General features: G+C 41.3%; 1 protein-coding gene across 1 annotated transcript in view; it reads left to right on the top strand.

Annotated features, from left to right (window-relative positions):
* The window catches only part of LOC132777338 (store-operated calcium entry regulator STIMATE-like), a 66986-nt gene that overhangs the window by 35367 nt on the left and 4616 nt on the right, over positions 1–27003 (top strand). The window contains exons 5-7 of the mRNA XM_060779686.2: positions 17188–17300; positions 18912–18995; positions 20845–20964. Coding sequence (XP_060635669.2) covers positions 17188–17300; positions 18912–18995; positions 20845–20964 — 317 coding nt within the window. The remainder of the gene's footprint in view (positions 1–17187; positions 17301–18911; positions 18996–20844; positions 20965–27003) is intronic.

Genomic DNA, 27003 nt, shown 5'->3' with positions numbered 1-27003 from the left:
CTTAAAAGAGAAGACCCGGGGGAATGGGCCGTTTTTGAGGGGAAGAATCAGGACTTAAAAGCCAAGTGTCACATATGTAACACTTCCCATTGAGGGAAGTTGGCCACCTTGATTAGCATTGAGCGGCCTTGCAGCTTCAAAGCCTGACTGGTTGCTGCCTGGGGGAATCCTTTTTTGGGAGGTGTTAGCTGGCCTTGATTGATTCTTGTCAGAATTTCTGTTTTTTGAGTGTTGCTCTTTACCCTGATTTTAGAGTATTTAAATACTGGTAGCCAGATTTTTTTTTCATTTTCATGGTTTCCTCATTTCTGCTGAAATTGTCCACATGCTTTTTGTGGATTTCAATGGATTCTCTGTGTAGTCTATCATGGTGGTTGTGAGAGTGGTCCAGCATTTCTGTGTTCTCAAATAAAATGCTGTGTCCAGGTTGGTTCATCCGGTGCTCTGCTATGGCTGACTTCTCAAGTTGAATTAGTCTGCAGTGACTTTCATGTTCCTTGATTCATCTCTGGGCAATGCTGCTGCGTTTGGGGGTCCCTATGTAGACTTGCCCACAGTTGCATGGTATATGGTAGAATCCTTCAGAGGTGAGAGGATCCCTCTTGTCCTTTGCTGAACATTTGTTCACACTCCATACATAGTCCTGGCAGTGTGATACCACCCAGAATGGCTTCTGCTCCTCCACAGGATTCCAGTGGAATCATTCCTGGAGTCAAATGTGACATCTGTAGACAGTCCACGTTTTACAGGAATATAACAAGGTTGGGAGGACACTTGCTCTATAAACAAGCACCCTGGTTTCCCAAAGAATATCCCAATCCTCAAACGCTCTTCTTTATTCAGAAAAATGCTGCATGTGCAGAGCTTAGGAGGTGTCGTATTTCATTGTCAGTGTCGATTTTTGTGGAGAGGTGGCTGCCAATGTAGCTGAAATGGTCAACACCTTCTAATTGTAATTAATTTTTACCTATGTTAAATGTTTTTAATGTTTAAATTATTTGTGTACTGTTGTGGGCATCGAATTGTGCCATTTTGTAAACCGCCATGAGTCACCCTCGGGCTGAGAATGGCAGTATAGAAGTATAGTAAAGAACTAGTAAAGAACTAGTTACATTCTTAAAAGAAGCATAGTAAATAATGTTACACTATTAAGCTGTATTTCTGGCATTGGAGGGGGATTGGTTGGTGACAGCTGGAAGAGCACTTTGGTTTTCTCAATATTCAGTTAGAGGCCGAGCTTCTCGTATACTTTTGCAAAGCTGTTTAGAGTGACTTGTAGTTCTTCTGAATGCGCACAGACTATGTTATCATTGGCATATTGGAGTTCTATAACAGACATTGTTGTGACCTTGGTTTTGGCTTTCAGTCTGCTAAAGTTAAATAGCAGCTATATAACCCAGAATATCAGTGCATAAAATCCCACAATATCTGCTTTGAACTGAGTCCACACTGCCATATATGCCAGTTCAAAGCAAAAAGTGTGGGATTTTATTCAACTAGTTACATTTTTAAAAAGTAGCTCTGCATCCTGCCTTGTTTGGTGTTTTTCCGCCACCATTTAGCCCAGATTTAAGCTGAGCAAGAAAATACACTCTCTTTCTGACAACCTGGAATGTGACTTCCTTGTAAGGGAGCGCTTTCTGGCTCCAAACCCTTTTTGTATTTACTGGGATTACTTTTAATCCCTCTTGATTCCAAGGCATCGAGGAGGCAGCAACTCTCATACATTATATGCTCTGCTTTATTGCATCTTTGTGGAACAAATGTACACAGGGTTAGACAGCAAGGCAACAAATATGAGAAACCTGACACAGGGTGCTTTCCCACTTGCGTTGCTAAAATCACAAATGCAGGTTAAAAGTTTACTTCCATTTAAAGAGACATTACACAAGAGAGTGGGGAATGGTAGGAGTATTCGAAATTAACCTGTACTTTAGGTGTATGACTTTGGGGAGGCGTAGCCCTCCAAAAACTGTTCTTTTTAAAATCTTTCTGTCTGTTCATATTCTTTAGATTCCCTTGTTTCTATCTAAATATATTCCTTCTCTAGGGTGAAGCCACACGATATAGTTATTGTAGTTTGGTACTATTTAATTGTCATGGCTTCAGCTTAAGGCGTCTTGTACTTTTGTGCTGAATTTAGGGAACCAGCATGGTTTGAATGCTGGGTGATGGTCCCAAAAAAACAGGATTCAAAGCCCCGTTCAGCCATGGAAACCCACTTGGTAAGTTTGATCAAGTCCCACTCTCTCAGCTTCAGAGGAAGGTAAAGGCACCCCTCCAACAAATCTTGCCAAGAAAACCCTACTTCAGGCCTGATCTTTATTTCATAACCTTTTTGAGAAAACCTGGAATCTCCACAGGCTTATGGAAGCATGATCCTTTTGGAGATGAATTGCATCATAATTGGATTCATCATAATCTATTGGAAAGGCAGCACCTTGTTAGATATCGTAACCTTTTGTAAAATATGATCTTCCTGAGAAGAGTTAAAAACTTGCTTGAGTCAACCCTCTCCTTAGTAGTAACTATTAGGGCTGGGCAACCACGGAAAAATTTGTTTCTAAACTCGATTCGTTTTTTGGAGTTTTTTGCGTTTCGATATTTAAAAGAATTCCGAAATTTTTCTTTAAAAAAGTTTGATATTTACGAAATTTCGTAACATTATGAAACAATACGAAATGAATACGAAACGAATACGAATCGATTCGTTAATGGTGGACGCGACCACGCAATACGCTAAAAAACCTCCATATGGGACAGGGGGAACTTCTGAAGCTTCCCTCTCCCTCTGTTGTTGACTGTTGGTGTGATATTTATAATTTTTTTTCACTGATTAAACAAACAACAGCTATAAAACTTGCCCCAGACATGCAGAAATAATAACAAAACGATTGCGAAACAATTTCGAAACGAATACGAAACGAATACGAAGCAATTACGAAACGAATTGAAAAATTCGTTTCGTTTTTTAGATGCTCCTGAATGGTTCATTATCGCTTCGTAACAAAAAAAACGAATTTTTAACGAATTACGAAATTACGAAACGAAACCGCCCAGCCCTAGTAACTATCCATTAGTATTTGTGAAAGGCAATTAGGTTTCTCAGTTGTTAAGCTGATATACCTAGATATCTCTTTGAAGTGTTAGAAACAAAGATATACCCATGCACAAAAACAGCAGTTTCAGAAGTGTTGTTTTAGTTGCCCAAAAAACATCTAATCTTCCTTAAAACATCTTTGTTTAAATCATACTCTCAAGAGACCAAAAATAAGTAGTCTTTGTTAAAAATATCATATTTGGTTTACTCGCAGACAGGATACAGGTACATTGCGTATCAGTCCAGTAACAGATAGGACTTGAAGTAGTTTCTCTGTGCAGGTAACACGGGGTATCTTTCTTGTAATCATAACAGTCCAAAGTCTAAAGCATCTCTCTGTTCTTTTTAAAAAAAAATATATTTTTAATTATTTTATCATAGTTAATACATTTGCCATACATTTGTTTTACAGCAGATACATATTATTCAATACACCTAACATACTTTGGCATCTAGTATTATTATTCTGCTTAAACATATTTTCTATTCCTAGCATCTCTCTGTTCTGACAGTCGAATAGAGTCTATACAGTATGAAAATCTAATGGAGTCTCTAAAGCAGTGGTTCTTAACCTGGGGGACCCCTGGGGTGGTTGCCAGAGGGTGTTAGAGGGGCCCCCAAAGACAATGAGAAAACACAGTATTTTCTGTTGGTCATGGGGGTTCTGTGTGGGAAGTTTGGCTCAATTCTATCATTGGTGGGATTCAGAATGCTCTTTGATTTTAAGTGAACTATAAATCCCAGCAACTACAACTCCCAAATGTCAATGTCTGTTTTCCCCAAACTCCACCAGTGTTCACATTTGGGCATATTGAGTATTCATGCCAAGTTTGGTCCAGATCCATCATTGTTTGAGTCCACAATACTTTCTGGATGTAGGTGAACTTAACTCCCAAACTCAAGTTCAATGCCCACCAAACCCTTCCAGTATTTTCTGTTGGTCATGGGAGTTCTGTATGCCAAGTCTGGTTCAATTCCATCATTGGTGGAGTTCAGAATACTCTTTGATTGTAGGTGAACTATAAATCCCAGCAACTACAACTCCCAAATGACAAAATCAACCCCACCCCCCAACCACACCAGTATTCAAATTTGGGTGTATCAGGTATTTGTGCCAAATTTGGTCTTTGAATGAAAATACATCCTGCATATCAGTTATGTACATTACGATTCATAACAGTAACAAACTTACTGTTATGAAGTAGCAACGAAAATAATGTTATGGTTGGGGGTCACTACAACATGAGGGTACTGTATTAAGGGGTCATGACATTAGGAAGGTTGAGAAACACTGCTCTAAAGCATTCAGTTTCTACTGACTTCTGAAATGGAGTCTGAGTCCTGGGCAGTCCCAGATCTGGTCACATGATCTGCAGTCCCTCCCACAACACAGAGTTAAGAAAACTGCATACTAATACACACATATACTATACAGTAAGCAATCTGAATTATGCACAAACAAATTACTAGTGGTGGCTTGAGGAAGGTTGCTTTTTCCAACAGATTTGAATTGAGTTTCATGGAGGCAACATAGCAAAATGGGGAGAAATAAAAAGTCCCTACAACTGACCAAAACACCAAGGCAGTAGATCCTATCTGGTCTTGGAAGCTAAGCAAAGTTAACTCTAGTTTATACTTGAATGGGAGATCACTGGGGATGCCAAGTGGTGTAAACTAGATTTTGGAAGAAGGAACTGGCAAAACCATCTCTTGAGGAGTCTTTGTCGCCGAAAACCCCATGAAATTGTGAAAAAGATCTTGGAGTCCTTGTGGACAACAAGTTAAACATGAGCCAACAATGTGATGTGGCGGCAAAAAAAAAGGAGCATAGTGTCTAGATCTAGGGAAGTAATGCTAACCTTCTATTCCGCTTTGGTTAGACCACACCTGGAATATTGTGTCCAATTCTGGGCACCACAATTCAAGAGAGATATTAACAAGCTGGAATGTGTCCAGAGGAGGGCGACTAAAATGATCTAGGGTCTGGAGAACAAGCCCTATGAGGAATGGCTTAAGGAGCTGGGCATGTTTAGCCTGAAGAAGAGAAGGCTGAGAGGAGATATGATAGCCATGTATAAATATGTGAGAGGAAGCCACAGGGAGGAGGGAGCAAGCTTCCTTTCTGCTTCCCTGGAGACTAGGACACGAAACAATGGCTTCAAACTACAAGAAAGGAGATTCCATCTGAACATGAGGAAGAACTTCCTGACCGTGAGAGCTGTTCAGCAGTAGAACTCTCTGTCCCGGAGTGTGGTGGAGGCTCCTTCTTTGGAAGCTTTTAAACAGAGGCTGGATGGCCATCTGTCGGGGGTGATTTGAATGCAATATTCCTGCTCCTTGGCAGGGGGTTGGACTGGATGGCCCATGAGGTCTCTTCCAACTCTTTGATTCTATGATTCTATGAAATTGAAGCACTTGCCAAAAGTCAACAGGTGAGTTGAAGGCACTGATAATTTTCATGGGTTCAGGTGTAAGAAAGGAAAAAACAGAATTGTATCTGTTGAATACATTTTTTGGCATTTCTCTTACAAATGCTGTTGGACTTCTTGTCTCTGAAGATGATTGAGCAACCTAATTTCCGTTTAGGCCTGAGTATGAGCAACTCCTTTTGTCTGTCTCTGGCTCATAGCCTTCCCAGTCTCCGCACGTGCAGCCATTGGGGAGAGACAAACTCTTCTGGCTCACTTTGGCTATTGAACGTGGAAAACATGAGTTTGATTTCAGCTTCCTTTTCAGCCTCAGCCAGACACTGTCATGTCTGCTTCCTCTCCACAAGAAGGAATGCAAAGGATTGCATTCGGACACTTTCAAGAGGCATTTGGCACTGGAAATAATGACATGTATAATGTACATATTACGCAGGCGGCCTTGCTGAAATCCTGAAACGATTGCTGAATCAAATCATGTTTTTTTCTAAGTGCAAGAATAGAGGAAAAGTTCTTCACTTGAAGAAAAATAGTTTATTTATTTATTTATTTACAGTATTTATATTCCGCCCTTCTGACCCCACAGGGGACTCAGGGCAGATTACAATGTACATATACATGGCAAACATTCAATGCCAATTAGACATACAACGTATATAGACAGACACAGAGGCAATTTAACATCCCAGCTTTTTTCCGGCTTCAGGAGCGTATGCTCGATTCTGGCTTGATTCCGGCCACAGGTGGAGCTGCCACTTGACTGTCCATTTGTTACATGAGTCCTTTGATGGAGTACTTCCTCATTCTTCTGCACGCTGCTGGAAGGTTTTATGTTGTTGTAAATTAGTTAAATTAGCCTCCCCGTATAAAGCGATACCTAAATTTCCTACTTGACAGATGCATCTGTCTTTCAGCCTGCATAGGTCAACAGCAAGCTATACAAATGGCTGGAAGCTCACTCCAACCTGTGCTGGCTTCAAACTCATGACCTCTCGGTCAGTAGTGATTTAATGCAGCTGGCTCCCAGCTAGCTGTGCCACAACCCGGTTCCAAAATAACACCTTTTCATCTATCCCAGTTTGTTAGATGTAAAAGTATGGGCTTAGTATCCCTTACCTGAAACAATTGTTTTGATTTTGGAATACTTGTATTTGCATATACATACTTCATAATGAGATATGTTGCAGATGGAACTGAAGTCTAAACACAACCTTAATTTTTATTAGAAAAGCAACTTAGTGCTTGAATAGCTTGAATATTTTCATTACCGTATATACACGAGTATAAGCCGACCCGAATATAAGCCAAGGCACCTAATTTTACCACAAAAAACTGAGAAAACAGATTGACTCGAGTATAAGCCAAGGGTGGGAAATGCAGCAGCTACTGATAAATTGCAAAATAAAAATAGATACCAATTAAATGACATTAATTGAGGAATCAGTAGGTTATATATTTTTGAATATTTACAAAAATGGTAATTTAAGATAAGACTGTCCAACTCTGATTAAATAATTATTTACCTTCTTCAATGTAAATGTGCTTATGCATCCTTCCAATAATAATAAAGAGAGCAACATAACAAATGTAATAATAACAATAATAATAGAGTAAAATAATGAATGCAGCAATAACAACAATTATACAGTAAAATAATAAATGTCTAATAACAGAGTAAAATGATAAATGTAATAATAGTAATAATAATAATAATAATAATAATAATAGTAAAATAATAAATAACCTTGACTCGAGTATAAGCCGTGGGGGACTTTTTCAGCCTAAAAAAAGGGCTGAAAAACTAGGCTTATACTCGAGTATATACAGTAATTTGTGCAACGAGCAATGATCCCCCTTGTTCTAGAAACAGAAAAGTCAGGACCACATCACATTTTTATGCTTTTAGGTACCATACACATTTTTAAATACCAGAAATATGCATTAAGATAAAGCATGAATGTAATATAAATGAGTAGATCATACAAGCTTCTGATCCTTGCTGAACGTGAAGACCATAGCAAAACTTTTGCCACCATCTCAGCCAACTACGTGGACAATTTTGGATTATTTTAATTTTCAGAATTACAGATAAGGGATGCTCAACCTGCACAGCAAGATGGTGTTACTCAGATGTGATTTTCCTGCTTCTTGGCAGGGGGTTGGACTTTATGGCCCATGACTCTTCCAACTCAAAGATTCTATGATTCTATAGGTATAGAATGGAGCCTCCGGTGGCACAGTGGGTTAAACCACTGAGCTGCTGAACTTGTTGATTGAAAGGTTGCAGGTTTGAATCCAAGGAGCAGCATGAGCTGTTAGCTCCAGCTTCTGCCAATCTAGCAATTCGAAAACATGCAAATGTGAGTAGATTAATAGGTACCAGCAGGAAGGTAACGGCGCTCCTTGCAGTCATGCCAGCCACATGATCTTGGAGGTGTCTATGGACAATGCCGGCTCTTTGACTAGAAATAGAGATGAGCACCAAAGTCGGACATGACTGGACTTAATGTCAGGGGAAAACCTTTACCTATAGGTATAGAAATTTAAAATGAAATATCAGAAGCATTTTTACAATGTATTGTCGAAGGCTTTGATGGCAGGAATAACTGGGTTGTGGTAGGTTTTTCCGGGCTATATGGCCATGTTCTAGAGGCATTTTCTCCTGACGTTTCACCTGTATCTATGGCAAGCATCCTCAAGAGGTAGTGAGGTCTGTTGGAAGTAGGAAAATGGGTTTATATATCTGTGGAATAAACAGGGTGAGGCAAAGGACTCTTGTCTGCTGGAGCTGGGTGTGAATGTTTCAGCTGACCACCTTAATTAGCATTTGATGCCTTGGCAGTGCCTGGGGGAATCTTTTGTTGAGAGGTGATTTTTATTTATTTATTTATTTATTTATCGTGTCATCAGCAACCATTGTATTACAATTCTAACAGAGCAAAACAAACACAGAGATTAAAAAGAAAAAGAAAAAAAAGAAAGAAAAAAAACCACACAGATTTTGTAAATTTGGTATTTGGTTAAATGTCCTTTGACCAGTATCTGGCCACTTGGAGTGCCTCTGGGGTTGCAGCAAGAAGGTCCTCCATCGTGCATGTGGCAGGGCTCAGGGTGCATTGCAGCAGGTGGTCAGTGGTTTGTTCTTCTCCGCACTCGCATGCCGAGGATTCCACCCTGTAGCCCCATTTCTTAAGATTGGCTCTGCATCTCGTGGTGCCAGAGCGCAATCTGTTCAGCGCCTTCCAAGTCGCCCAGTCTTCTGAGTGCCCAGGGGGGAGTCTCTCATCTGGTATCACCCATGAATTGAGGTGCTGGGTTTGGGCCTGCCACTTTTGGACTCTCACTTGCTGGGGTGTTCCAGCGAGTGTCTCTGTAGATCTAAGAAAACTATGTCTTGATTTAAGTCGTTGACATGCTGGCTGATACCCAAACAGGGGATGAGCTGGAGATGTCTCTGCCTTGGTCCTTTCACTATTGGCTGCTACTTCCTGGCGGATGTCAGGTGGTACAATACCGGCTAAGCAGTGTAATTTCTCCAGTGGTGTGGGGCGCAGACACCCCGTGATAATGCGGCATGTCTCATTAAGAGCCACATCCACTGTTTTAGTGTGGTGAGATGTGTTCCACACTGGGCATGCATACTCAGCAGCAGAGTAGCATAGCGCAAGGGCAGATGTCTTCACTGTGTCTGGTTGTGTGAGAGGTGATTAAATGTGCCTGATTGTTTACTCTCTGTTGTTTTGCTGTTGTAATTTTAGAGTTTTTTAAATATTGGTAGCCGGATTTTGTTCATTGTTTCCTCCTTTCTGTTGAAATTGTCCACATGCTTGTGGATTTCAATGGCTTCTCTGTGTAATCTGACATGGTGGTTGTGAGAGTGGTCCAGCATTTCTGAATTCTATGAACAGAAAGATGGAGTCGCTATGGGGAGCCCTCTCAGCCCGGTCATAACTAATTTCTATATGGAGCACTTTGAAAAACAAGCCCTGGATGCTTGCCATAGATGCAGGCGAAACGTCAGGGGGAAATGCCTCTAGAACATGGCCATATAAGCCCGGAAAAACCTACAACAACCCACCATTTTTACAATGTCTTATTCTCATATCTGGCATCTCTCAATCAACAGGATCTCTGGAACACAGATAGGGGAAAGATGCTTAGAAGCAGGCAATGAGAAAAGAAGTTGTAAGTGGGTTGTTGTGTGTTTTCCGGGCTGTATGGCCATGTTCCAGAACTTACTTACTTACTATATTTATATCCCTTCCTTCTAACCCCAGCAGGGAGACTCAGAGTGGCTCACAAAAGGCAGCAATTCAATTCCGTACATATACATAAATACAATAAAATTAAACATAAAAGCCAAACATTTACTGAGGACAAATCAGCTTTTGCAAGGCCTGCAAGGCTGGTGTTCCTTTTGATGAAGTCCAACAGAAGCATTCTCTCCTGATGTTTCGCCTGCATCTAAGACAGGCATCGTCAGAGGTTGGTGGAGTTCAGAGTGCTCTTTGATTGTAGGCTAACTATAAATCCCAGCAACTACAACTCCCAAATGACAAAATCAATCCCTCCCCAACCACACCAGTATTCAAATTAGGGCATATTGGATATTTGTGCCAAATTTGGTCCATTGAATGAAAACACATCCTACATATCAGATATTTATACATATTATGATTCATAACAGTAGCAAAGTTACAGTTATGAAATAGTAATGGAAATAATTTTATGGTTGGGGGTCACCACAACATGAAAAACACTGGCTTCGATGATCAACTGCATATAAGGGCAGAGGCAGATTCTGTTTTGACCCTCAGAAGAATGTGAAAGGTCTGCGTGATTCATGTCCTGTGTATTTTAAGCTCTCTTTTCCAGTGTTTGGAATAGATCGCCCTGGAAAGACCCCGCGGATCAAAATGGGGCTTGTATTGAAGTTGGAGGCTGCTTCTGAGGAAATGCAAGCCAAAAGGCTCCCCCCTGAGCGCATGGACATCTTTGTTTATTTATTGATTTTGCAGTTTGCAGTTGCTTAGTTATTTTGGATGTCGTCCACTGTCTTGTCCCATAAACACTGCATTTGTAACATTTCTCCTTTGCAAGCCAGGAAGATCTTTACAAGATGTCTTTGCTAGTGCCTCTGATCTGTCTCTCGTGTTTGGCTCCTCAGAGCCATCTGCTCTTCAACTGATGCTCTGATTCATGCTCACCTCCTGAGTTCTTGATTGGCCTTTATTGGGTTACAAAGCAACGATTTTGTTTGTGTTTGATATGATCAGAGGCAGTGAGAGAGCTCTTGGCCATATCTGCAAAGTGTGTCCATATCAACAGAGGATCCATTGGCAGTAGCAAATGGGTGGATACCACTTTTAAAGCAGTGTATCATTCCCATCCAGGCTTGGTGCTGCATCTGGAAGTGCTTAGTAGAGTTGGAGCAGCTGGGGGACCTTTTAAGACTGCTGTGGATTCAGTTGGGGGCTTTTCATTCCTCTTGTTTGCTAACCTTTGTTTCCCCTTCAGGGGTCACTGCCCACCAGCTGGGAGTAGATTATGAGCACAAGAGGAAAGCAGAGTTCAAGGGCAGAGAGGAAACAATCCATTTGTTCCCTCTCCCGGCCTCATGCGGAGATGGATGGCGGGCAGGCTGTTGCGCAAGAGCCTCAAAAGGCCTTTGAGCTACTTGCTCTATTTTATTATTATTTTTGCAGTGTGTGCACATTAGTGCAGGGTTGTGCTATACTGGTGACTTTAAAAAACCCATTGGAAACATTCAGGGTAAGATATCCAGAACGGAAAACGGAATGTTGGTGGACAGGAAAAGAGATTTAAAGATGGCCTCAAAACCAACCTTAGAAACTCTGGCATAGACACTGAGAACTGGGAAGTCCTGGCCCTTGAGTGCTCCAGCTGGAGGTCAGCTGTGACCAGCAGTGCTGCAGAATTCGAGGAGGCACGAGTGGAGGGTGAAAGAGAGAAATGTGCCAGGAGGAAGGCGTGTCAAGCCAACCCTGACCGGGACCGCCTTCCACCTGGAAACCAATGCCCACACTGTGGAAGAAGATGCAGAGCAAGAATAGGGCTCCACAGCCACATGCGGACCCGCAAGGAAACCCATAATGGAAGACCATCTTACTCGTCCAACGAGGGATCACCTAAGAGAAGAGAGAAGATCTCCAGCTCATTTTGAATGAAGTTGTGACCTGTAGGACTTCTTATCCCTATTATTATTATTATTATTATTATTATTATTATTATTATAATTGCGCCCGCGTCACAAGCGCGTCTGGTGGGGACACGGGACAGGGCCTTCTCCGTGGTGGCCCCCCGCCTCTGAAACGCCCTCCCGAAAGACCTCAGACAAGCCCCTACACTGGCAGTCTTCAGAAAGAATTTGAAAACCTGGCTGTTCAAATGTGCCTTCCCAGACTAGAAACCCCAGTTCCAAATCCCAGAAGCACTTTAGTCAGAATCAAGACCACCACACACTGCACACTGCACTTATATTATAATCCCATATCCCTCCGACACATCAGCACTTTTAATCCTGTACCCCTACTCCGGCCGGCTCAGTTTTTAATAATGTCTTGTTGTATTGCTATTGTATTTGTTTTTCTGCTTAATTGTCTTATTTGCTATGTATTGTATTGTTGTATTGTGTGGGCTTCGGCCTGTTGTAAGCCGCATCGAATCCTTCAGGAGATGCTAGCGGGGTACAAATAAAGTTATAATAATAATAATAATAATTATTATTATTATTATTATTATTATTACTATAGAAGCCCCTGGTGGGGCAGTGGGTTAAACCCCTGTGCCGGCAAGGCTGAAGACCGACAGGTCACAGGTTCGAATCCTGGGAGAGGCGGATGAGCTCCCTCTATCAGCTCCAGCTCCTCATACAGGGACATGAGAGAAGCCTCCCACAAGGATGATAAAAAACATCAAATCATCCAGGCATCCCCTGGGCAACGTCCTTGCAGACGGCCAATTCTCTCACACCAGAAGCGACTTGCAGTTTCTCACGTTGCTCCTGACACAACAAATGTATTATTATTATTATTATTATTATTATTATTATTTTCATATACTTGTACCCCGTCCTTCTCACCCCCAAAGGGAGACTCGGGGTGGCTTCACAGCAAGCACCATTCAGTGCCATCACAATGATAAAAACAATCAACAAATTCATTAAAACAGAACATTTGTTAAAACACGTCAGTTTTTTAATCTCAACACCATGCATTTCTCTTCTGTTTTTCCAATAACTTTTGGAAAAGGCACCCATAACCTTTTTGGGAAAACCAGAATCTTCATAGCCTTTTTGGAAAAGCATCCATAACCTTTTGGAAAGGATACCCTTTTGGAGATTAATTGGCATTCACACTATTTGGAATGATAATAACCTTTTTGTAAAGTATGATCTTCCTGAAAAGAACTGAAAACTTGTTTGAGTGAATCTCTTCTTTAGTGGTAAATATTCACTAGTACAGTATTTTTGCAAAGCAATTAAGTTTCTCAGTTGTTTACGGTGGCTTGTAGGTCTTCTTCTGAATGCGCACAGACAACATTATCATCAGCATATTGGAGTTCTATAACAGATGTTGTTGTAACCTTGGTTTTGGCTTTCAGTCTGCTGAGGTTAAATAGCTTGCCTTCTGTCTGATAGTTGATTTCCACTCTGGTAGGAAGCTTCCCATCAACAAGATGAATTTATTTATTTATTTATTTAGAGCTTTTATAACCCGGTCTTCTCAACCTCCAAAGAGGGACTCAGGCCGGCTAACAGCAGGACATTCATACACAAATAGGATAAAACATGATAACATCATAATACATTAAAATACATTAAAATACAGATCAAATAATTACATAAAGCCAAGTCGTCAAGGTAAAATCACAAATTCATCACCATCCGCCAGTGCGGTCAGCAATTATTGACTCAATCATCATTCTGCAAATGCAATATTCCCGAGCAAGATTTTACCAGCTTTCTGAAAGTCAGGAGTGAAGGGGCAGATCTAATCTCCATCGGGAGAGAGTTCCAGAGCTGAGGGGCCACCACTGAGAAGGCCCCGTCTCTCATCCCCACTAGATGCGATTGCGAAGGTGGTGGGACCGAGAGCAGGGCCCCTCCAGAAGATCTTTAAAACCTTGATGGTTCGTAGGGGAGAATCCATTTGGACAGGTAAACTGGGCTGGAGTCATTTAGGGATTTATAGGTCAGCACCAGCACTTTGAATTGTGCTCGGAAGCTAATTGGCAGCCAGTGGAGCTGACGCAACAGAGGAGTAGTATGCTTCCTGTACCCCGCTCCTGTTAGTAATCTGGTTGCCGCTCGTTGGACTAGTTGTAGCTTCTGGACAGTCTTCAGAGGCAACCCCATGTAGAAAGCGTTGCAGTAGTCTATACGGGATGTAACCAGAGCATGGACCACCGTGGCCAAGTCAGACTTCCCAAGGTATGAAGTATCATAGCAATGAAGATGGAAAATAAGGTTGGGGCAATAACACATCCCTGTCCTAGACACAATCAGATGGAGAAAGGAAGGTCTCCTGATCATAGAATCATAGAATCCAAGAGTTGGAAGAGACCTCATGGGCCACCCAGTCCAACCCCATTTTCAATCCAAGCCTCATCAATGAGTGTATCCTATCCTTCCCTCCAGCCAAGTAATTCTTGAGAATTTTCTCCTTGGCCCCGGATCTGGTCCAAATGAATTGCCGAGATGCATCCAAATCTGCTTATGTAATCTTTGGAAATAGAGTAACCATAGTTGTATACCTATGAGAGAACATCTGGATGCTGTTTGGGGTTTTATTTATGAATGCTGCTGAAGACATGAGCTCGGAATGCATCGTGAACCAATATAATAAATAATGCTTCCTTATGAATTGCTTTCTAAGTCCCTCTTACTAGTCTTGCGTTCTGTTTCATATTTAATGGTGCTTCAGCTCTGGTTACACAGCAGCATGGAATAACCGAGGCACTATCACACTTCTAGCGTTTCATATGCTCAGACTTGTGGCGCTCCTCAGCTACTTAACAGATATTGAATAGGTTCATACCGGGGAAGATGACATCTACCTTCTGTGCAAGTTGATGGCCATATGTCCTAGCATCCAGCAGCTAGTATATCTGTCCTGAATCTTGCCATGTACCTTGAGCTTGCTAAAGGTCATTGCTGTTTTCCAGCATGTTTTGAGATCTGAGTTTCCCTTGCATTTTTAAAGCCCCCCTCAACTGGTATGTGCACATATGGTAGATGTACTTAAATGCATGAATGAATCCATGCTAGCAGATGAGTTAATGATGTCTCATTTGAAATCCTAAGTTAATGGAGAGCCTATAGCTAAAGCTCCTTTGTGTTATGCTTACTGTATATACCAGGCATGGACAAACTTTGGCCCTCCAGGTGTTTTGGACTTCAACTCCCACAATTCCTAATAGCCTCAGGACCTGAGGCAGTTAGGAATTGTGGAAGTTGAAGTCCAAAACACCTGAAGGGCCAAAGTTTGCCCATGTCTGGTATATACACTCATGTAAAAATCTAGAAATTTTAGTTTACAATTGGTCTCCCCAAAATCTGGATTGACGTGTATATCTATATTGCCTTGTGGAGAGAAAAAGTGGGGCATCACTAGACAGAATAATAATATAATAATTAACTCTTATCTCTGAGTAACATGGCAAAGGGCACATTGTGTCCCAAGAGAACCTGAAAGAAGCACCGTGCATTTCTACTCTTCCCACTGCAGCATCATCTCTTCCCTTTTTGAATGCCTTGAATTATCAACAGGTCATGCCCATTATTTTGGCCCCAAAATATGTCCTCAACGTATACACAAGGTTGACTTATACATGAATATATATGCAAATGTGAGTATATCAATAGGTACCACTCAGGCGAGAAGCTAATTGCGTTTGATGCAGTCATGCTGGCTACATGACCTTAAAGGTGTCTATGGACAACGCCGGCTCTTCGGCTTAGAAATGGAGATGAGCACCAACCCCCAGAATTGGACACGACTGGACTTAATGTCAGGGGAAAACCTTTAGCTTTACCTTATGTATGCTAAACAATATTCAGCAACACTTTGAGGTGGGGAGACAAGTCCCATCTTGAATATTATTTTTCTAAATGCATTCAGGAATCCAGGCATCGTAATATAAAAAGCTCTACCTTGTCAATGTCTTTATGCTTCCATCTATGTGTCCTCCTTTCTCTCACTTGTGTATAACACCAGCAGTTTGGTCAAGAGGAGACTCCAGTAGCACAGTGGGTTAAACCCTTGTAATGGCAGGACGGCTGACTGACAAGGAAGTTCTTCCTCATGTTCAGATGGAATCTCCTCTCTTGTAGTTTGAAGCCATTGTTCCGCGTCCTAGTCTCCAAGGAAGCAGAAAACAAGCTTGCTCCCTCCTCCCTGTGGCTTCCTCTCACATATTTATACATGGCTATCATATCTCCTCTCAGCCTTCTCTTCTTCAGGCTAAAAATGCCCAGCTCCTTAAGCCGCTCCTCATAGGGCTTGTTCTCCAGACCCTTGGCTGCAAATATGGATGCAAACCATATTTTCGTTTTTGCAGACCACCGGTTGTCCACAGATCACAGATTGGGAACCACTGGTGTATAGGAAACATAAGTCAATTTTGTGTTGTGACTTAATTCTTATTACCAGGATATTTTATTATACAGTTGTCCCTCTACATCTGCATTTTTTTACTTTTGAGGATTGGATTAGCTTTACATATATGTTAAAAATAGTCTCGCTAGGAATCTCTTGGTCAAGTCTGTGAGAGGGAGGAAGAAAAAGAGAAGGAGAAGAGAGACCAATTCTAATATAAGATTAGTTGAGAACAGTTTTGGTTGGTTTTGTCCTATTCCGTTTCTTCTTGGAGAGGTTATTTTTACGTATTTTTCATGGAGTGGCACCCAAATGCATCCTTGTTTCTTTTCGCTCACTCCTTTTCAAATAAAACAGAGGTTGTAACATTATTGCAAAAGATAATGTGCTGGTGTATCATCCACTTTTTTGCAACATTATTTATAAAAGCTGACTTGTTAGTGTTTCACTTTTTTGATAGCATTATATGTAAAAGATTATTTGATAGTGTTTTGCTCACTTTGTAAAAAAAATACACTGAAGCTTGTAACTGTATCTTTAAAAGGCTATTTGTTAGTGTTTCACTCTTTCTGAAATGCATCAGAGCTTGTAACATTATTGGCAAAAGGCAATTTGTTACTGTTGGAAGCAGTGTTACTTTGCAAGTTATGTGTAATTTTGTGTGTGTTTGTCAGTAGTTCCTTTGGAAAAGATACTTTAAGAATAGGGAAATGACCCCGATACTTTATATGACCCTCTTCAAGACAAGGGGTTTTGTAATCATAAATGAATACTGTTTGCTAGACTAAACCAGTTGTGTTACTTCCCCAAAATAGCATTATTTTGCCTTTGTCATCATAAAAATGTGTTACAAGTAACATAGTTCTTTCCCAGCTCTGTGTTAAACCCATGAATACTGTGTTTACTTCCCTTCTTATTTGTTTTATATTATTTCCACCCTGCCCTTTGGTCAGAAATGCTCACAGAGCAGCTCACAAACTATTTATTGTATTGTTCCCTCCATTCAGGTTTCCATCCTAAATAAATGCTACCTTTCTTCCAGGTGATCCTCCAAAGGCAGCTGCTTGGATCGGCCAATGTGGCCTTTATCTGCTCATAATGGTCTTTGAGAAAGTGACAATTGGCCTTGTCTTGTCCATGCCTGGCTGGACAAAGGTAAGGGCGATGCAGGTAAACACAGTATTTTCTCATGTAGGAAGCTGCTATGAACTCTAAACAAGAGAGGGTGCATCTAAATTAAAGGTAAAGGTTTCCCCTGACATTAAGTCTAGTCGTGCCCGACTCTGGGGGTTGGTGATCATCTCCATTTCTAAGCCGAAGAGCCGGCATTGTCCGTATTTATTTATTTTATTTATTTACAGTATTTATATACCGCCTTTCTCACCCCTGGGGGGTGGGGGGGTGGATTCAAAGCGGTTTACACATAAATAATGGCAAGATTCAATGCCTTACGTTGGGTACCAATATGATGTCGATACAAACAATTACAATAGTAAAACCACCATTAAACATAAATCACAATTAAAACAATACATCAACAAGCATTAAAACAGTAGACACCTCCAAGGTCATGTGGCCAGCATGACTGCATGGAGCACCGTTACCTTTCCGCCTAAGTGGTACCTATTGATCTACTCACATTTGCATGTTTTCAAACTGCTAGGTTGGCAGAAGCTGGGCATAGCAGCAGGAGCTCACCTTGCTCCCTGGATTTGAGCCACCAACCTTTTGGTCAGCAAGTTCAGCAGCTCAGTGGTTTAACCAGGGGGCCCAGGGTACATCTACACTGCAGAATTAATGCAGTTTGACACCACATTAACTTTCATCGCTCAAATCTATGGACACCTCAGAGTTGTAGTTTGGTGAAGCACCAACATTATTTGGCAGAGAAGGCTAAGAACACTTGTAAAAAGCACAGCTCACAGGATTCCATAGCACTGAGCCAGGGCAGTTAAAGTCTCAAACTGCATTAATTCTACAGTATAGATGCACCCAGACACTCCTTGAAAAATGATTCCACTTTGGAAACAGTTAAGATTGCCAATTCATGTAGTAAAAGCATCAAGAAGAAGGCTATGGTAGGAGTGTTATATCAGGGAAGCTTCTTTTTACAGAGATGTGAATGTGGACTGTCAAATCCAAAATGAGTTCTGTGCTTCTTGTTGAGTTTCACAGAACAGAAAGCATTTTGGGACATTGTCAAAGTTTGAAGGAGATGGCGATATGCAATTCAGGGTGACGTGAAGAGTGTGAGGTCTGGCATCCCTTTGGAGAGGTGTCACAAGTACTAAAAAGAACTACTCCATATATTTTCCCTGCACTTTCCATGATGCAGTATCTCTCATCTAGATGACAAGGGACGTCTGCTTACTTGTCTTTGTGTGGAAGTTAACATTTCCTTGCAGAAGTAATAACTTGCTGTTCCTTTGGTGAGAATTCTTCTGGTTTCTGTTTAATACCGGATTCCTCTGCTGCTTATTTGACAAGTTAGGGTCTGGCATCCTGTCAAAAATAAAAGCGGAGCCCAGACTTGTTTTTAGCTTGCAAATGCAGGACTGAGCACTAGAAGGTCCCACATCAATTGAGAGACAGAAAAAAAGAGAGACAGAGATCCACCAAGAGAACAAACCAGAGATGACAGAGCAGTACATAGCTATTAATTTAGATTTCTCAGAACAGCAAGGCAGTGAAACATGCCAATGCATAGGAAACCTGTAAGCGTGTCTGATGGATTTGTTTCTTTTATAAAGAGATTTTCTTTTCCAGCTTCAAGAAATCCTTTTGGACTTCATCCCCGACCCTCAGCTGGAGCTAGTATTGGTGATGCTTGTGGTGCCTTTTGTTGTCAATGTGAGTAAAAACTTCGAAAGGAAGTGACATTTCTGATCATATTAAATTTGGAATTGGAAAGGGTTGCTAAAAACATACAGGAGTTTCACCCAACAAAGAAGTCATTGTATGGAAAGATAGCATCTCAGATATTTGATGCGGTGATGTGGAAGACTCTGAAAAAGGAGCAGGGCTTGGAAAAAGCTCATTTTTGGGCTGCAATTCTCATAAAGCCCAGCCAGCATGGCAAGGAGTCTTTGAGTAACTTTTGTAGAGGTGGAGGGAGGGGAGAGCAGGCCCTTCCAATATTATTATGACAATTCATAATTCCATCTTGTAAATATGGTTTTCTGTGGGCGAACAGATGGCGATCACTGGATGGCATATGTCCTGTATCAGAAACTAGAGCTGATGTGGTCTATCTAATGATATTTTCTGAATCAGAACGCCAAATAACCAAACTGAATCTGAAGCTGACCAGAAACTGATTCATAACTGTTTTGGTACTAATATTGGAGAGTGGTCCCTGGTCAAAGTGGTCCCTGGTCAAAAAAGGTTGGGAACCATTGCCCTACATTGTCCCATCAAATGACAAACTTTGTAAAGAAGGGAAGATAATTGCATTATTGGGAAATTGGTAGTTAACTGCCATCCTAGGACAACAATTAGAAACAATTAGATGGGAATTGTTTGGAAACTTCTTTTTAGAGAAATGATTGGAATGAAATGCTAAAGCCTCCCACAATTGAGCACTGGTAGGATGATGCTCTGGATTTTCAAGCATCATCCTACCAGGACATATCACCCCTCTGTTATGTCAGCTCCACTGGCTGCCGATCCATTTCCAAGCACAATTCAAAGTGCTGGTTTTGACCTATAAAACCCTATACGGCTCCAGCCCAGCATACCTGTCCGAACGTATCTCCTTCTATGTCCCACCTCGGAGTTTAAGATCTTCTGGGGAGGCCCTGCTCTCGGCAACGCCTCTATCATAAGTGAGGCTGGTGAGGACGAGGGACAGGGCCTTCTCAGTGGTGGCCCCTTGCCTGTGAAATTTACTCCCCAAGGAAATTAGGTCATCAACATCCCTCCTTTCCTTCAGAAGGAAGCTGAAAACATGGATATGGGACCAGGTCTTTGGGTAATCTGGCAGACTGATAGGAAAGGACTATGGTAATGCTAAATGGACTTACAGATTTTAGAACTCTGTGAACGTTGGCCACTAGATTGGCTTTTTAGTTGTTATTGTATTAATTGATTGTTTTTAACTATTGTGGCTATTGCTGTTATGTATTTTATCTGTTGAATTGTTGGCATCGAATTGTGCCGGTTGTAAGCCGCCCTGTGTCCGCCCTAGGGGGTTGAGAAGGGCGGGGTAGAAGTGCCCAAAATAAATAAATAAATAAATAAATTTGTTATACCTGACTTATTGTATGAGCTCAAGGTTGCCACATTTCCAAAGTGGATCATTGTGGAAGCATGACAGCCAGGTTACATCAAAAATCTTCAAAACTATTTGATTAGGACAATTGTTAAGCTTTCTAAATGGGGATGAATTGAATCTTAGAACATCATGCTACCAGTGATTTGTTATAGGTAACTTATTACATAACTCAAAGATTTCATATAAGAGTTCTGAATTGGCCTTTGGCTTTTACTTGGGCAAAAGAGTTTTTTGAATGAAAATAAATTTTTTCTTGAGCTCTGGAATGCTCCAGATTGGCTAATGAATGTGGTGGGAACCAACATCTCCCAGGACTTTTGCTAAGAGTCTTTTGCATAAGAGTCTTAATGGTAGATAACAACACAAATACCCTTAAAGTATGAATATCCCTTTCCCACCCTAAACTACTTTCCTTTCCTTTTTCAGGCCATTATGTTCTGGGTGGTGGACAGCTTGATCATGAAGAAATACAAGCAGGTGGAGACCATTGATATCAGTGAAGTGAAGACAGCCTTGAAAGAAAGGATGAAGGATGAAGAGTACCAGGTAGGAGGAGCAAGATTTCTGATGCCACTTGGACATCTAGTCACATTTAAAATGGATGGGCAGATTTCCTTTACCAGGGACAAGTCATTTATAGCTTTGTACCCTTCTTCTGCAAAGATTACTGCAGATGCAGCCTGTGGCCAGGAAATCAGAAGACGCTTACTTCTTGGGAGGAGAGCAATGTCCAGTCTCGATAAAATAGTAAAGAGTAGAGACATCAGACTGGCAACAAAGATCCGCCTAGTCAAAGCCATGGTATTCCCTGTAGTAACCTATGGATGTGAGAGCTGGACCTTAGGGAAGGCTGAGCGAAGGAAGAGAGATGCTTTTGAACTGTGGTGTTGGAGGAAAGTTCTGAGAGTGTCTTGGACTGCGAGAAGATCCAACCAGTCCATCCTCCAGGAAATAAAGCCCGACTGCTCATTGGAGGGAAGGATACTAGAGACAAAGTTGAAGTACTTTGGCCACATCATGAGGAGACAGCAAAGCCTAGAGAAGACAATGATGCTGGGGAAAGTGGAAGGCAAAAGGAAGAGGGGCCGACCAAGGGCAAGATGGATGGATGGCATCCTTGAAGTGACTGGACTGACCTTGAAGGAGCTGGGGGTGGTGACGGCCGACAGGGAGCTCTGGCGTGGGCTGGTCCATGAGGTCATGAAGAGTCGGAGACGACTGAACGAATGAACAACAGCCTTCTAGAGGCTGAATGCATCTCCCAACATCCTTCATAATTTCTGATGCCACTTAAGTATGATGTAAGTCCATGAATTATACATTGGGGGCCATTCATACTACATTATTGTAACACCATGAGGGTTGAATGAAAAGTAATGCCTTCATCTTCGTTACTTAGGTTTGGATGGGAATATTTTAATAAATCAAACGCAGATATAATCCTTAGAATGTGCTCTTTGACTACCACTATTCACTTTTCCACATAATCACCAGACAATTGGATACATTTCTGCCAATGATGAGCAAGTTTTCTGAAGACGTCACAGAAGAACTTGACATTCTGTTTCCGCAACCAGTGTCTCACAGTTCTCTCATCCTGGGTACCCATCGTGCACAGATCTTCTGATAGCCAAGCAAAGCAATAATGCGACCCATCAACACAATCACCATAAACAGCTTGGATTCTCTGATGAACCTCCTTTGGGGTGACACCTTCTGCTGTCAAGAATTCAATGACTGCACGTTGCTTAAGTTGCATTGACTGACCATCTGCGCAGGGTTCTATACTTCACAATTTAACAACACAACTGTTCAATGTTAAGGCTTCCCACCAAAATGCAACTGTAGAGGAGAGTCTACTGAACAACCAGTACCTGCTTGAGAAGTTATGAAGGTGGAGGCATTATTTTTCATTCAACCTTCGTATTTTCCACTTTAATGGAACGTTGAATCTTTAGAAATGAAACTCAGTGATGCACTCCTTGACTGGGAATTTGAAGTATTCCTCCCTGAATGACCACTCCCAGTTAAAGTAGAGTAATTGTGCTGTAATTTTGTAACATGAATGAATCTCTGAGCTTATGTTCCAGAACGTACTTTCTGCAGCCTTCTGCTATTTAACACATTGACCTATTTCTGTATGTTATTGTGTCTATTGGAGATAGAGGTGCAGTGAGAGGGGAAACACAAAATGAAGGCATTATCCCTCCTGCATAAGAATTCTGCTCTCCAACAAAATGTTATTTCAATCCTCTGATTTCTAGAATTGTGGGGTTGGTTTTATGCCCAAAATTTCCAGACTTGAACATGAGCATGTACAGTACATTGAAAGTTCAGGGGGAAAGGTCCCTAATATTTTCCCCAGCATATCTTTGGTATTGGCTAACAAAGTAGGCCTCCGGGTTTTGTGTGCCCAACATCCTATGCGTCTGTTTGCAGATGGGTTACGGCCAAAGGGCAGACGCAGGAAGCAGAGCGTTCTCCCTGTCATTCCCCTTCACTCCTCCCTCTTACTCTTCGACATTTTGAGTTATGGTTGCAAAATTAGAGTTCTTACACCAAAGCATATAGTATCATGATCAGTCTGTCCTTAGAACCATTTATTGCAAATGTTTTGGAAAAACCAGGCTTTATTTATTTATTTATTTAAAACATTTATATTCCGCCCTTCTCACCCCACAGGGGACTCAGGGCGGAGAACAACATATATACGGCAAACATTCAATGCCGGGACATAAAACCATAACTATATACAAACAGTAAAATCACTTACATTCACATTAAAAGTTGCTTAAAAGCCATCTCAGGACACCATTTTGCCTCATTGCACTGCCCCAAAGGCCTGGTCCCACAGCCAGGTCTTCACCATCCTTCTGAAGGACGGGAGGGAGTGGGGTGATCTAATATTGCCAGGAAGGGAGTTCCATAACTGGAGGGCAATCACTGAGAAGGCCCTGTCTCTTGTCCCGACCAAATGGTGGCGAGACTAAGAGCAGAAGATCTTAGTTTCTGCAGTGGTTCGTAAAGGGAGATGCGTTCAGACAGGTAAACTGAGCTGGGGCTGTTTAGGGCTTTATAGACCAAAGCTAGCACTTTGAATTGTGCCCAGTAGCAAACAGGCAGCCAGTAGAGCTGACGTAACATGGGAGTTGTGTGCTCCCTGTATGCCGCTCCAGTTATTAACCTGGCTGCCTCTCGTTGGACTATTTGAAGCTTCTGAAGCATCTTCAAAGGCAACCCCAGATAGAGCATGTTGCAGTAGTCTATCCTGGATTTAACGAGAGCATGGACCACCGTGGTCAAGTCCAAATCTGCCTCTCAGACTGACAGGTCCCTGCAGTTCAAGCTGACACTCAGTTTTACGTCCCTCCCTGATTTTGGATTTGCTACTGCTCTTTTGGGTGTGGAGCTTTATATTCCTGTTTTCATCTTGGCAAGAAGATTTTTTTGGAGTGTCAGCTGTTGTCAGTGCAAGTCAGATAGCTTTAAATGTATGCACAAAAACCAGAGGACAAATCCATCTCTAACATCACGGATGTAACTAAGTAATCCTTCTAGGATTGTTAATACCGCAAATTATTACACTATTACTAAAGTAAAGGTAAAAGTTTCCCCTAACATTAAGTCTAGTCATGTCCGACTCTGGGTTGGTGGTGTTCTTCTCCATTTCTAAGCCAAAGAGCTGGCATTGTATGTAGCAACCTCCAAGGTCATGTGGCCAGCATGACTGTATGGAGTGCCATCACCTTCCCGCAGAAGGTAACATTACAACTGGACCCTTGGTTTGCTTCTGACACGATAAATAAATAGCTGCAGAGGAAGGCAATGATAAACCTCTTCTGAACAAAACATGCTAAGAAAACCCCGTGATAGTGTTACCATACAATACAAATGACACATCAGCAAAAGCAACTTTGTCTCTGCCAGATCATAGGGCCAGACATAGTGTTTCTGTACCACTTTTGAAGATAATGCTGAAAAACAGCCTGATACCTAAGTGCCATATAATGACCAAGTGCCTCCAAAATGTGATGAAATTCCTCCTCTGATTTAAACTGGTACATGTTCAAAACAACAGGATTTTGTGCATCATGAGATGATGTTTAGGCCTGTTGAAACTGTTGAATATACCTCTTAAATATACCTTTCCCTCTTTGTTCAGTTCTCTGAAACGCTTTAGCCTGCATTTCCCCTCAGTTTCTCCTCCTGTCCTTCAAGAGATATGGAGAGGTTTTTTTAAAGCCCCTTCTCTCCTGGGAACACTTGTGGTCAAGTGCTGCAGGGGTTTATCGGTGTCGATCTGGTCTGTCTCCAATCAGGCGCCGACAGCTATCTGTCCTCCTTGGATTTCAGGCCAGTCTCAGCAAAGAAAGCCTTCCATTCAGAACAGAATTCGGGAATGGCTGCGTGTGCTGAACTGGCACACCCCAAAGGCTTTTGCAACAGCTAGAAACACTGTCGGTTTTTATTAAAAGAGTAGCCGAGACAAAATCTGATTTTAGTTACTGCAGCCATGAGACTGGACTGTGGAAATCAGAGTTGACAGCGCTATCTGGGGGATTCTGGGATTTGTAATCCCAAATGAAGGAAATGCCAGGAAAGTCAATAGTTTCAAAAGTAGCAGTGGATAAACATGCTTAGACTGTTTCCTTTTTAAAAAGACTAGCCATCCCCTGCCATGCGTTGCTGTGGCCCAGTCTGTGTATATGTGTTGTGTGTGTATATGTGTGTGTGTATATATTTGTGTATATGTGTGTTTGCATATATATGTGGGGGGGGGGGGGTTGTGCCTGCCACATGTTGCTGTGGCCCAGTCTGTGTATATATGTTTTATGTGTGTGTATATATATATGTGTGTGTGTGTGTGTATATTTGTGTTTATGTGTATATATGTGGTTTTGCCCTTGCATTATAATGTCTGGCCCAGTCTGTGTATATATGTGTGTTTTGTGTGTATATATGTTTGTGTATATATATTTGTGTTTGCATGTGTGTATGTGTGGTTTTGTGCCTGGCACACGTTGCTGTGGCCCAGTCTGTATGTATGTGTTTTGTGTGTGTCTGTATATATTTGTGTGTGTGTATATTTGTGTTTATGTGTATATATGTGGTTTTGCACTTGCATTATAATGTCTGGCCCAGTCTATGTATATGTGTTTTGTGTGTGTATATGTTTGTGTATATATATTTGTGTTTGCATGTGTGTGTGTGTGTGTGTGTGTGGTTTTGTGCCTGGCACACGTTGCTGTGGCCCAATCTGTGTATATGTGTTTTGTATGTGTGTGTGTGTATATGTGTGTGTGTGTGTATATTTGTGTTTATGTGTATATATGTGGTTTTGCACTTGCATTATAATGTCTGGCCCAGTCTACGTATATGTGTTTTGTGTGTGTATATGTTTGTGTATATATATTTGTGTATATGTGTATTTGCATATGTGTGTGTGTATGTGTGTGTATATATTTGTGTTTATGTGTATATATGTGGTTTTGCATATGCATTATATTGTGTGGCCCAGTCTGTGTATACGTGTTTTGTGTGTGTATATGTTTGTGTATATATATTTGTGTATATAATAATAATAGTAACAACACTTTATTTGTACCCCGCTACCATCTCCCCAAGGGACTCGGTGCGGCTTACATGAGGCCGAGCCCGAAGACAACAATGCTAACAAAACAACAGTACAAGCAATTAAAATAAAACATAAACAATAAAAATACAACATTATCAATAAGACAACACGCAATTAAAAACAGTGGGAAGGCCAAATGTAAAATTAAAGTGGAAATAATGCTGGGACATGGACGAAAGGGTGATAGTGGCATTTGTGGAAGGGCATACGAGCAGATCTAAAAAGTGTAAAGTGCTTTGGAGGACAAAGTGCTATGGGATCATTATTCTGGGAAGGCACACTGGAACAACCACTTCCTCAAGCTCCTCCTAAAGACTGCCAAGGTTGGGGCCTGTCTGATGTCTTTAGGGAGTGAGTTCCAGAGTCGAGGGGCCACCACCAAAAAGGCCCTCTCTCGTTCCCACCATATGTGTATTTGCATATGTGTGGTTTTGTGCCTGTGGTCCAGTTTGTGTATATGTGTTTTGTGTGTATGTGTGTGTATATATATTTGTGTTTATGTGTATATATGTGGTTTTGCACATGCATTATAATGTGTGGCCCAGTCTGTGTATATGTGTTTTGTGTGTGTATATATTTGTGTATATATGTGTTTGCATATATGTATGTTGTTTTTGCACATGCATTGTAATGTATTTTTTTTGGTTTTTTTGGCTTTTAAAGTCCCTTCCACTGTGTTTTTATGTGTTTTTATGTGTTTTTATGAGTGATGGCCACACGTTGTCCTGATATTGTGTCCAAATTTGGTGTCAAATCATCCAGTGGTTTTTGAGTTATGTTAATCCCACAAACGAACATTACATTTTTATTTATATAGATGTACAGTTGAGGTATTGTACCCACAGGTTCTGCATTCACAGATTCAACCAACTATGGCTCTCTATCTATCTATCTATCTATCTATATTTAAATCCAAAAGAAAAAGAGCAAAGTTTTGACTTGTTCATAAT

This window comes from Anolis sagrei, chromosome 5, assembly GCF_037176765.1.
Source record: "Anolis sagrei isolate rAnoSag1 chromosome 5, rAnoSag1.mat, whole genome shotgun sequence".
NCBI classification, from domain to species: Eukaryota; Metazoa; Chordata; class Lepidosauria; order Squamata; family Dactyloidae; genus Anolis; species Anolis sagrei.
The sequence above is the reverse complement of the archived record's forward strand: the minus strand, read 5'-3'. Positions and strand labels throughout refer to the sequence as shown.